Source organism: Octodon degus, unplaced genomic scaffold (genome assembly GCF_000260255.1).
Source record: "Octodon degus isolate 3935 unplaced genomic scaffold, OctDeg1.0 scaffold00022, whole genome shotgun sequence".
Classification (NCBI taxonomy): Eukaryota; Metazoa; Chordata; class Mammalia; order Rodentia; family Octodontidae; genus Octodon; species Octodon degus.
The window spans coordinates 21,355,164-21,369,150 of NW_004524598.1; the positions used below are offsets into that span (position 1 = coordinate 21,355,164).

At 39.4% G+C, this 13,987-nt stretch overlaps 1 protein-coding gene across 1 annotated transcript in view; it reads right to left on the bottom strand.

Annotated features, from left to right (window-relative positions):
* The window catches only part of Pkhd1 (PKHD1, fibrocystin/polyductin), a 503,959-nt gene that overhangs the window by 269,083 nt on the left and 220,889 nt on the right, over positions 1–13,987 (bottom strand). The window contains 2 exon segments of the mRNA XM_023712007.1: positions 5,687–5,821; positions 11,805–11,910. Of these exon segments, the coding sequence (XP_023567775.1) occupies positions 5,687–5,821; positions 11,805–11,910 (241 nt within the window).

Here is a 13,987-nt window from a genome sequence, read left to right on the forward strand (position 1 = left end):
AGCAATGAGACAGTTTCAAAACCAATTAGTAGGACAGTTTCAATAATTAATACATTACATATTGTTGCCTTCTCAGTGGTTATTCATAGTAGTACAAGATGCAGACATGATATCCTGTCCACAAACACTGCTTGTCATGTCATACCAATTACTGCCATACTGTTTCTCAAGTAAATGTTTGTTTTTTTAAAAAAAGATAATAAATGAAAACAAGAGACAAGAAAAAAAAATGTCATAGGACTGTCCTGCCACAATGCTGTATATGGTTAGAATTCTAAATTTCTGTGTAAACATATGTAATTGTTTATTCCTGTTCTTTTGAATTTCTTACAAAATTTTTGTTATAGTTTTGTTTTTACCTTAAATGAACCTTGTACATTTATACCTGGTAGCCTGAGCAGGTCATTTGAAGACGGCCTCCTGCAATACAGCTGCCATTGTTGAGTTCCTAGTACTCTGTTCAGTGAAATTTTTGTATCGTTTCTAAGGCTGTTTTTTTTTCTATCACCATTTTGTATTCATTAAAAAGTAAAAAATGATCTCAGATATCCGTGTATACAGTTAGTCAGGGTGAGAATTCTACCCATTAGCTACTATTCTTAAGAATCTGATGGAGATTCTTAGGACCACTGCCTTATCCATCTTGTTTATATAAATGTATGGTTCTGCCCCTGCCATGTTTCCTAACTTTTCTCCTTGCTCTCTCTTCATTGTTTAATCCTTAAGTTCTCACTTTCCATTTTACTGTGTCATACCTTTCAATTTTTATTTCTTCTTGTGAGTTCTTACACTAGGGAGACAATACCATATTTATACATGTGGGTCTTGTGTCACTTACGAGTATATCTTCAAGTTGCATCCACATATATATGAAGGCTTCAAGTTTATTTTTATTTACAGCTGAGTAATACTCCATTGTATAAAAACACCACATCTTTTTCATCCATTCTGAGCTGTAAAAAGCTCATGTCAACAACTTCAGACAATTGCCAGTTGTGCTGATAACTCATTTCTATTATGGACTATTGGGCTATGTTGGGTTATTTTGCTTAATTCAAGTACCTACAATCTTTGGTCTAGCATCAAATATGAAAAAGTCCTTTAAAGACTTTTCCAAATATAGTGTCTCTAACAACAATGGAATACCCATCTCTGACAAAACTAAACAAAAAAGGGGGATATAAATAAAGGACTGTTTATTTATTTATTTTTTGGTCTTTGTATGTGTATGAAAATATATATATAGGTATACACAAGATAGGATAGATATACAGCTACTTTCTCTTAATTCATTGAGAGGAAAGTTTTGTACTAATATCGTTTACACAAGCTATCATGTCTCCATCTTGTTCTCTGAATAACTACTAGGAAGACAACAATATGCAATTAATTAATTATTGAAACTGTCATACTAACCTGTCCTGAAACTGTTTCATTGTTATTTTACCTTTTTCTCATTAAAATGAAAAGTAGATAATATAGCAACCATTGTTAATTAGCTATCCCTGTTCTGAAAATCTGCAACGTATGTATTGTTGTATGTTACCCTATTTCTGTCATTTTTTCTATTTGTTTTTGCTTCTGTTTCACTCTTCAAATTAAAATTAAATTAAATTAAATTTTTAAAAAGTAAAAAGGAGATGGATTGAGGGAGAGGGGAAGAGAGGGATAGGGAATAAAAAATGAATCAAGATGTATTACCAACTACATAAGGAATGCTAATATTATTAGTACTAACAAGTTTTAATAAAATTTTAAAGCATATGAATTGATTAATTAAAACAATTTTTCTAATGAGAAAACCTCTTTCTACAAGGGATGTGTGTCTGAGACTATGACTACTTAAGTAGTTTTCTGCCACAAATGTAAGTAGGAGGTCCATAGATGGAAAAACCCATAGATTCTTGCTTCCAGGCACAAAACATAAAGGCCAGCATCACAGCCCCCAGCCACAGAGAGGCTCGCTTCTTAAACAACTGGTTACTGGTAATAACAGAACTCCCAAGTGAAGCTGAGAAACATGCAAATTAAAGATTAGTGGCTATGATTCATGCTTGTTGTGATCCTAGGATTTCTCAGAGCCTTTAACATACTTTCTATATTCTTAAAGATGAATTTCGTTCTGCATATTTGAGGTTATGTGGGCTACATGTGGATAGCAGAATAGTTGTAGTGATACAAATTGAACTACCACTTCAAATTGTTATTTTTTTTAATGACAGCCTCCAACATCCACTAATTTAACAAAAATCACTAGTAAAGTACAATTGTGATAACTGTAGTTCTCACATACATAGATTTCTAGACTTGTTCCTAATTTCAAAGAACGGAAACATCATAGCATGAATGTAATTAACCAAATAATCCCATTTTCCTAGACACTCTTGGGTCTAGCTCTAGCATTTCACAGGAAGGACTTCAGAGAATACTGTGTGGGCATTAACAAATGTACACTACCAGGGCTGGGGAGCTAGTAGCTCAGTGGTCTAAGCGCCTGCCTGGCAAGTGCAAGGATCCGGGTTCGATCCCTATCACCATACACCATGCCAGACCCCAGTGCTGGGGAGGCTGAGGTAGGATGATCACTATGAGTCTCAGCTGCATAATGAGACCCTATACCAAAGAAAGAAAGAAAGAAAGAAAGAAAGAAAGAAAGAAAGAAAGAAAGAAAGAAAGAAAGAAAGAAAGAAAGAAGGAAGAAAGAAAGATTTTTTAAAAATGTCTACTCCAAAGTCATTTTCTACATGTAATGAGTAGTTGGTTGGAAACTGGTGATATCAGAATGTTGTAGTCCCCAATAATCTCAAGCTATTAGTTGACTTACCAAATGATGCCCTATAACTGTAAATTCAAGAGTTCTGAATGAATCATGTTCTAGGCAACATTTACCTCTGAAATTGTACAGTTTCGTGATGGAGGGCACCAACCACTATCTAGGCTTCTGTTGAACAAAGTATCAAGGGCTGCTCAACACCGTCGCCCTGGAGACTCGTGTCCTGTATGGTGCTTACTTGCTAAGAGTTTAAGGGCCCCCAGCCTCACCACACACCCCTTAAATCACATCTGGGGGTGTGATCATTTTACTTGTCTCAAGATAAGGATCCTTTGCCACAATTTAGATCTTATTATCAGTTTCCCATTAATTGATGTATATTTAACATCAATTATGATGCTGCAACATTAATTTGCCAGGACAGTTAGTTACTCAGTTTGCTGGACCTTTTGTCCTCAGTATCTACTCTAAGATTATTGCTGGGCAACATAAGCCTTAGATATACCGGGATTACAGAACTGAAATCTAGGTGTCATCCTCTCATGAAAACTGCAATCTGAAAAGAAGAATCATCCCTCAAGATGGTACACTTTTCAAAAGGATAGCTGCAAAGAAATCCAAGAAAAGTTCAGAACCAAATATAGAAACATGTAGCTTAGTAGGAAATCTTTTTTATTTTATTTTATTTTTTTCTGTATTTTAGAGAAGGGTTTACAGGGTCTCACTACTAGATCAGACTCAGAGTGAGTCTACTGTTTACAGCCTCCCATGTACTGGGATGACAGGTGCACACCACCATGCCCAGTCTCAACTGCTATCTCAGCGTGCCTTAGGGACGGGGCCAGCATGGCAAGCCTGGGAATTGAATCCCCACGGCTTGCAGGGACTTTAATCTGCTGAGCTATTTAGCCGGCCCAGAAATCAGTTTTAAAATCTTAATATTTTTATCTATAACTGTTAAATATCCCTAATGGAAGTACAAGAGTCAACAATGATTAAATTTCAATTGGAATAAACCAAAGAGACTTCTTTCCATGACTCTAGAAATGCCTCAAGTCATGCTCACCAGTGATTTTTAGAACAATATGGTTATTAATATGCATGCTATTCTTTCACTTTTTCTGAAGTATTTGAGATCACACACAGGGCCACAAGCATGGGACACAAGTGTCCCCCCACAGAGCCACGTTCCACCCACTCATGTGTTATTCTTTCAGAAACAAGAACATGGGGAATCCATTTCCCTACAGATCACTTGAATTGAAGCTTCTTTGTGACTCATTATTACTCCATTGTGTAAAGATGCCACGTATTTCTGCATCCATTAGTCTGTTAACAGACACGTTGGCCATTTCACATGTTAGCTTTGACACCATAGTGCTAAGTGAAATAAAACACACTCACACACATAAATGCTGCCACGTTTATCCTAAGTGAGAAAAACAAAGTATGCATAAGCAAAGGAGTAAAATAGATGGTGGACAGTAGGAATCAGGAAGATCTTTTGTAAATGAAAAGGGAATCTAGAGATGACAGGAGAGAGAGAGGAGTCGAGAAGAAATAAATACGACTAAGAGGTGTTATCGTTCCAGCGCTAACTGCCTATGATGAAGCAGATCATTATGCACTGAAACCATGTACTAACAAAGCATGAAGAGCCTCCGACAGCTGATAGGGGTCTGAAGCACAGAAGCCAGAGGCAGTCACAGACTCCTGTGAGGAGGAGTAGGAAGGCTCACTGAACGCCTGCACATGGCGCATCTGCGTTCCGGCCTCTGGCCGTGCATCAGTGGAAAAGTCACCTACAGCCTTATTTTTATCATGAAGAAAGCAAAAGTTATGCAATTACTAGCAAATAACTTCAAAAAGCTCACTGTACTATAACAAACCATGCACATTTGCATTACTGGATTCTACCTGTTCTTGGGGGCGCCCTATGGAGAGTAAGGACCCCATTCACAAAATATGGATAGATGAACTTGGCAAACCCCAGACCAGAGAGATATTATAGAATCATCTTCTTCCATAATCCTTGTGTTTAGAGAAGCTAAATTAAATTATTAGCTTTAATGTAGAACTTATGCACATAAGAAGTTCCAATTGCAAGTAAGAATTCTTCAGGGCCACCCAAATAGCTCAGCAGATTAAAGTGCCTGCTTAGACAGACTCAGGGGCCGGGGGTGGGGATCGATCCCAGGCCTGCCATTGTGTAAAGATGCCACATATTTCTGCACCCTGCATTCTGCATTCTGCATGAATGGGTGGAGTGTGGGAGGGCACGTGTGTCCCATGCTCGTGGCCCTGTGTGTGATCTCAAATACTTTAGAAAAAGTAAAAGAATAGCATGCATATTAATATTTATGTTTTAAAAATCACTGGTGAGCTTGACCCTGGGGCATGCTGAGAAAGCAATTGAGACTGGGTGTGGTGGTGCGTGCCTGTTATCCCAGTTTTGGGAGGGTGAACACAGGAGGGTAACTACGAGTCTGATCTATGTAGTGACACCCTATGGATCTTATACTAAAATACAAAAAAAAAATTAAAATTAAAATTAACAAAAGAATTCTTCAACCTACTCATGACTGTTAGGATTTGCATGAACTCATAAGCCCTGGAACTCTATGTATATTCTAATCTCATTATAAATATCATCATCGAAGGAGCTGGGGAGATGGCTCAGTAGAATAAGCGTTTCCCTGGGCAAGCGCAAGGGTCTGAGTTCAATCCCTGGTTCCGTGAAAATAAATAAATAAACAAATAACATCATTGTTACATACAAAATGTTCCTTTAGTTTTTATCAATGCAAGAGTCACAAAAATGTGATTAAAACTGTGCATCAGGAATCCTCAGGGAGCCCAGCACACATTGGTTATCTTGATGAGCAGCCAGAAACAGCCACAACGAGGCCCTACCTCATGGGGAAGACGGCCAAGCAACAAGCTGTCCGTGAGGGAGGTATTTGCATCACTCTCCACGATGTCAATTCCAAAATCTCTACATGAATAAACTTGGAAGTTTTTCAGGCGAAGATTGCTACTCCTGAAAATCTATAAAATAATAGCAAATGTTAGGGCAGAGGTCGCGGCTTGGTGTTCCTGCAGACTTCCTGAAAGTTCCTTACTTACTGGTTATGTGTAAATAAGCACGCCCCGCCATGCCGAAGCTGCTTTTGCTCCCCGATGTAGGCGCACGCCTCCCGCAGTTGCTGGGAGCTCGGGACACCCAGCCTCCTCCAACAACACCCCACCCATGCTGTACGCTTCTCCTCATAATAAGCAACACATTAGAAACCTGAACTCTCAGTGTGAAATCTCCGTATCCTTAGAACAGTCTTGCAGGGGCCAAATCACGAAACAAATGCAGGAAAACACAGAATGACGCTCCAGTGCTTAACATTAGCTCAGTGTAGTGTTAACTTTTACGGTCAAAAGACTACAAATGTAAAACAAGGGACTCGCTGCACTGCGCCCCCAGGCCACTGTGCATACACCCAGCCCTGACGCGGGCTGTATGCACAGCGACTCGTGCACCTGGTATGCATGTCCGAGTGGGGATTAAGCAGCTGCAGAATCAGTATGGCAGAGTTGAAAGTGACACTGGCCTTCCAAACGGGGCCACCGGCTTCACACAGCCCTGATGGCCATTTTGTCATCTTTGGCAACACATTTAACCTCCCCTGGGCCTTGATTTAACCACCTTCAAAAATCAGGCTGGAAGTCAGATCTAGAAATTAACTTAATACAACCAACCCTTTATTTATTAAATCCCTAACTGGAAGTCTCTTAATAATTAAGGCCTGAGTACCTGGATTTATTGTGCCATCATACTTTCTGTATAATGACCAGTCCTTGTCCCATGAATTTTGAATATGCATGAAGTAAGCTTTTTATAAAATGACAGCTCCTTGAAAACAGATTTATTTGAAAGTATGCATGATCTCTCCTGACAGCTTGACAGCTGTTCCTTAATAGCAGACATGCACAAATACATGTATTCACAAATATATTCCAAAAACAGCTAGCACCTCGCATTGGCAAAGGAACTTGAGGATTTTAAAAGGAAACTAACAGGGAAACTGCAAATACACCTGTTGTTCGTGCCATGGTCACAGTCTGCTCCCATCTTTCCCTTCTAGAAGAATCCTTCTGCGTTTGTGAAATGTGGCGAGGACAGGTGTTTTTCTCAACTCTTATTTAAAATAGAAACTAAAGGGTCAGTTCACTGCATTCGATACCAAAAATTCCTTTGTGTGTAACTTAGGAAATATCTTATCCTGTAGTTATCTTTCAAAAAAAAGGAGTAGAACTAATGGTATATCTCCCCTCAAAATTTAGATAACTAAATGAGTATATGCTGATACACTAGCAATTTTCGGTTTGATATCACTAATTGTTGGAGAAAATGCAAATTAAAATCACAAAAAGATATCACATCAAGGGGCCAGGGAGATGGCTCAGTAGAATAAGCGCTTCCCTGGCAAGCTCAAGGGCCTGAGTTCAATCCCTGGTTCCACCCAAAAAAAAGATATCACATCAGTTCTGGCAGAATAGCTGTATCAGGTAAGGGTTTTTTTGTTTGTTTGTTTGTTTGTTTGTTTGTTTCTTTAAAGAATTTTATTTTGATGGTACCAGGGATCGAATTCAGGACCTTGCACTTGACAGGCAGGTGCTTATGCCACTGAGCTACATCCCCAGCCCCTCAGGTAAGTTTTGATGCCCACTCTTGGTGAGAAAGTAAATCAGTACAGCCATTGTTGAAAACAATGGGGACTTTTCTCGAAGAATTAAAAACAGAACTATCATATGATACAGCAATCATACTCTTAGATATATATCCAAAGGAAATTGGGGTAGGAGTAGGTCAAGGGAATGTCTGCACACAGTAGCCAAGAAACCCATCAACTTGATGAATGGATAAAAAAGAGTGATTAAATATAGATATCACTATACCTGTACCTGTATATGATGGGACACTATTCAGCACTCAAAAAGAAGGAAGTTCTGCACTCCCACCAACAGTGGGGAAGGGGTCCTTTTCCCCACAGCCCCTCCAGGATTGGTTATTTGTTGATTTCTGTATGATAGCCATTCTTTCTAAGGTGAGATGGCGTCTCAGTGTTCTTTTAATTTGCATTCCTCAAATGAAGAGTGCTGTGGAATATTTTTCATGTATTTATTTGTCATTTGTATTTCTTCCTCTGAGAAGTATGTACTCATCTCGCATGGCCAGTTTTGGATTGGGTTCATGAATTTGGGGGGGACTGATTTCTTTTTTAGTTCTTTATATATTCCAGATAAAAGTAAAGGACATTGCTTTAAGTGTAACCAGACACACACAAAAGAAGACAGAAAGCCACATGTCCTCACCTATATGTGGAATTCAAAAAAAGTCACTCCTACAAAAAGAAAAGCTGCTACCAAGAGTTGGAGGGTCTTGTGGGAGGACATGAAATTTCAGTACAATATAAAGAACACTTTCGAAGGTACAACAAAGTAACTGTAGCTAATTGATAATGTCTTCTTTTCTCAGAAATTGGTGTGAGTGGACTTTAAGGATCCTTGTTACAAAAAAAGGGCACATGAAATAATGCTGATGTTAGTGGACCCAGTTAACCATTTCTCAATGTATGCATGTTCCTAAACATGATATTGGACATGAAAAAATACATGCACTTTTGTCAATTAAAAAGGTGTTAATTAGGAAAATTAAATTAACCCAATGAGAATAAAATAAGAATTGGACCTACCACAATATTGTGTTTAAGCATCTATATGCATGACAATAATGTCTAAGTGGCCAGAAATAATTAAAATAAATGATACTTTTTGTGCTCCAAATAGAATTTTTCAATCTTACAATTTCCAAAGATGTCAATAGCAACATCAGTCCACCATCCCCAATTCTTTTTACTAAAAGTGATAATAAATAACAGCCTAATGCCACTGTGCACTCCTGAAGATTTAGCACTTTCTATTCAGGAATTTTATTATTTTTGATTAACCATAAGGTGTACATATCTATGGGGTGCATTGGATCTGCAATATTCAAATTGGATTCAGAATATCTAGTGCGTTAAACATTCATCATGATGTGAGGGGAAATTTAATATCCTTTCTTCTATTTTGAAATATATAGTGCGTCATCATCATTTATAATCATCATATTGTAAAAGGAATGCCAGAACTTGTTTCTCCTATCTAACTGTAAATTAACACTCAGGGACTTACTTAACATTCAAAAACATGATCCTTTAGATACTATCAGTATCTCCATTTGGCAAATGGAGCAGGACAAGTTAGGAGATTTCCCCAAAGTCACTCAGATGGGCTTTGGTATTGTCTGAGAGTTTGTATGACTGTGTTTATGGGTTACTTTTTATAAACAATTTAATGGGAGAATAATTTGCATACACAAAGTTTATAATTCAGTGCTTCTACTATATTGAGAGATACTACTCCTTTTTCTTTTCTCTCTCTCTCTCTCTCTCTCTCTCTCTCTCTCTCTCTCTCTCTCTCTCTCTCTCTCTTCTGTACTGGTGATCAAACTCAGGACCTTGGCCTTGCCAAGCAGGTGCTTATGCCACTCAGCTATCTCCCCAGCCCTATATTTAGAGATATGTGTGAACATCACTATAATCTTAATTTATTTTTGTATAGGGAATCAAACTCAGGACCTTGCATTTGCCAGGCGGGCATTTATGCCTCTATGCTATCTCCCTGACCCTATCACTACAATTTTGGAATGCTTTCATCAATCCAAAACTCATGTCCCATTCCACTCCCACCATTACTGTCCATTCTCTACCCTGAAGCACCTACTGCTCTTCTGTCAGGCTCAAATTTTCCTCGTTGGAACTTTTATTTGAGTAAGTCATGTGCAGCTCTGATCTGATTCTTCCACTCAGTGTGATGTTCTCAAAGTTCACCTGGTTCTGAGTGAATAATTTTCCACTGCAGATACACCATACCTTACCCATTTGTGTATCCATGAACATTTGGGCCATGCCTACATTGTGGCCATCAGGAACAATGAAATAATGATGCTGCTCTAAACATTCATGTGCTGCTTTACATTTGAGCATATTACTTTTTTTTAGCATATTACTTTTTATTCCTCATGAATTGTACTTCTGTAAGTGAATTGACAGTTCACCTTATGTTTAATGATTTGAAGAACTTCCAGGTTGATCCTGAAGTAGCTAGACCCTTTTGATTTCCCACCATGAGTGTTTCCCACCATGAGTGTTTAAAGGTCATACTTCATCCACATCCTTATAAACCAGTTGGTGTCAGTTTTATTCTAGCCCCCCTGCTGCATTGGATCCAATGCAGTTGGGTAGCATTTACCTTTGCTTTTCCATTTCCCTAGACACTCATGATGTCAAAACTCTCTTTAGTTGACTATCAGTCATTTGGACATGTTCTATGGAAAACAGTTTCTATTCAGATAATTTGTTCAATTTTTAGTTGATTGTTTTTTATTGTTGACCCATAACAACAGGCTATTGTCTTTATATATTTGTACCACAATTCCCTTGTCAGACATATGGTTTGCAAATGTGTAGGTCACGTTTTCACCTTCTTCATGGTGTTCTCCAAGGTGTTAACATTTCTAATTTTGATGAAGTCCAGCTCATCTACTTTTTTGTTTTATTGTGGTTGTTTTTATTGCCATGTCTAGAAGTTCCATAGAAAATGAGAGTCATAATGCTCACCCCTGTGATTATGACAATTCTTGCTCTTCCATGTAAGTCCCTGACTCACTTTTATTGGCATATATAGTTAGTCAGGATGAGAATCTTCAGCAGATTTTTTAAACTAGCAGTTAATTGGCAGGATTATCTGAACTTTCTGACTTACTAAATTTGAGAGGACAAAAATTTAATCTCCGGAGCTCTATTTTTCCTTTATCAGGTTTAGTATTTCTGACTGTAGACTCTTTAAAAAAGCAGAGTTCAGTAAGTACCTTTTAATTTGTTTCTTAAGAGAATGTCTCTACATCAGGGCTATGGAAGAGTAAGAAGATAGAAATCAAGCTTGCTTCTCAGTACACAGAAGGCATCCCACAGAAATCGCTAATGGACAGTCACCCTGGTGTCCAAAGGGTTCAGGGGAAGCCAAGCATTTTATCCAATGAAACAAAAAGGAAGCCCTGCATACAGTTGGGAGCCTTGTATTCTAATTATACATGGGGGGTCCTCATTCACAGTTAATTTCTTTTTCCCTGTGTTGAATATATGAAATACAGTTTTAGCCTTTTAATTTTGACTTGATTATATTTGTTCTATCTCCTGAGTGCTCTGCAAATGTATTTCTTCACCTATGTATCTTAGGCTCCAGGCTTCTAATTCCCAGAGAACAAATATATTCTCAGTGTAGCATCAAATGGTGACCCTGAAAAATGTATAGTCATCGCTATAATCAATGATCATGCAAAACTTCCTTGGAAGAACATTCTTATTGTAATAAAAAGGAAAATGAATTAGGTGTGTGCTATTTTTTTGAAAGAGATAGAAGAAAATTTAATTTATTGACTAAAGCAAGAATGGAAGCTTGAGCTAGATTTGTGTACCAATGATAAGCCATTGGTACACAAATCTAAAAGCCAGCTTTTTTCAAGACTGACGTGTGTGCTATTCGAGATTTTAGACTATCGCATGCATAATACTTGTGTCTCGATTCTGTACCTGGTCATGCTGCTAAGCACCTCTCCACGACCAACAGTCCCTCTGCAGCCTGAGCCATAACGTATTATCTGCAAGCAGGACTAGGAACCACGAATGCATGAGCCTCGAGGACATAACTCTGCTCTCTCCAAGGACTGCTGAAAAGTCTCATATAGGAAAAGACGTCAACCTAGACTGCAGCCAAGGACTCCACACCATGACGAGGGTGACACTGGCCCTTCTACACTGTGATAACATTATAATCCTGCCCTCAGGAAATCCTTCCCATTTCAACAGAGATGACAACAAATTGTGGGGAAATAACAAGTAACAGCTTCAGTTTTGAAAAAGCTTCAGAAACTTACCCGAGCACCACCTGCACTTCCCCAAACCGTGAAATTTTGGAAGAGAGTGAGGCCAGTGTCATGGTCCCAAGGTGGCTGAAACTTAGGGTACACAAAGAGCCCGAACCTTAAAAAGTAAAACAACAGAATGAAAGTAAGATAACTGCTGTCACTAAGTTTCCACTTTTCGTCACTGCAATTACAGAAGGTTTCATACATATGTTTAAGTTACTACATGGTAGGTACACAGAACTATGGGTAGCATGTGATGGTGTTCCCACATACGGGTATCAACACGTGCTGAAGTTCTCACGGCCCTGTCTTTTCAGTGGGGAGCACTGACAGCAGCAGCCACAGTATTTTTTGCATCACACCTCATAAGGTCACTCACAGAGTACAAGCGTTTATCTCTCCTCCATATCTTTGCCCTTACTTATGTTATCCACTCTAACTTCTAGGGGAATGATACCTCGCTATGATATTGATTTTATTTCCTACTGACAGCTTTAAGCATTTTTTCATATACTTTTTGGCAACTTGCTTACCTTTCTTTGAGCAATGCCTCGTTTTTTGTTTTGTTTTGTTTTTTTGTTTTTTGCGGAACCAGGAATTGAACTCAGACCCTTGCACTTGCCAGAGAAGTGCTTATTCTACTGAGCCATCTCCTCGGCCCCCAATTTTTTTTTTTTTTTTTTTTTTTTTTTTGTGGAACCAGGGATTGAACTCAGACCCTTGTGCTTGCCTGGCACGCGCTTATTCTACTGAGCTATCTCCCCGGCCCTTTCTACTGCCCATTTTCAAATTGGATCATGTGGGTTTTGTCATTGAGTTGATATTCTGGATATCAACCCCTTATCCAATATAAAGCCAATGGATATGCACAAGTGAAAATAGATACATCCTGTGACCCTCCTAAGGTCATTGTTCCTGCCTCAGCCTTGCTACTCTACTTTGCTCTGTGACCTGTGCCTGGTTGCCACGGTCATGCTGTTACCTAGCCCTCTCAATTGTCCTCTGCTCAGGACAGTGGACACCAGCACTGGTAGTGCTTTCACGTCTTGTTTTTGTGCTTGCAGCTCCCTACACTGCTGTCCTCTGGTCTGATGCTTTCTTCCCTCACCTTCAGCACTGCTCAAAGCTGCTGAACACTCATGATGATAATTTCGTCACATGTGGACGGGTCTCAGCCTCGGCTGGCCCGTCAGTGTTGCTTAGCAATTCGTCATATTCCTTATTCTATTCTTTTTTTTTTTTTTCAGTACCAGGGAATGAACTTTGGACCTTGCGCTTGCCAGGGAAGTGTTTATTCTACTGAGCTACCTCCTGGGGCCCTTATTTTACTCTTACCATTCCCCACCATGACTTAATGATATTACCACTAATAATATTATTACATATCTGGCTATCAATTATGAGTTTCTTATTATGCTCAGGATGCTCTTCTTAATGTAATATATCAACCTTCTCTAATTTTACACCAAACTTTCAGTGTACATTTGTCCCCACATTATAATCTGATGCTTCTCGCATAGGGGACTGAACCAAGGTCTGGCACACAGTAGATAAGTGCTCTAACATCTGCCTACACTCTCGGCCCAATGGATCAGATTCTTCAAGAAAAGTAAAACGAATTTAGTAGTTGAGAAGTTAGGACTTGAAGCGGGGCTTGGCTGAAGGGAACACTTGTCCTGTGTGTCTCAAATACGGCCCCCAGCTGGCTTCATGTGCTGTTGTTCTTAGCAGGTAGCCACTCTGTCTACATGGCCAAGACTTTGAATAAATCTGTTTGTCTGGGGAGCAGCCAAGTCACCCGCAACCCGTTTCTGGGGTGGATCTCTCCACTGGGGCCTGCCAGCTTCCCGGGGCCGGCAGGACAGGTGTTCTCAACCACGCTGAAACCCAGTTTCCTCTCCCTCCCCTCCCCCTCTCCCTCCCACTCCCTTTCCCCTCTCCCTCCTTCCTTTCCTCTGGCGTCCTAACTAGCTACAAAAGTACATTCACGCTTTGGCAGGTTTGTTCCATGACCCTGGTCCCCTTCCTTAACCACCAACATTCTGTGATCTAAAACCTTACACAGCCAAGCAAAGAGGCCACCTGAGTGTCCATCACCGGATGAATGAACGGAGAAAATCCGCTCAGGCATACAGTATGATATCAGCCTTCCAAACAAGGAAATATTGCTATCTGCACTGACATGGACAAAG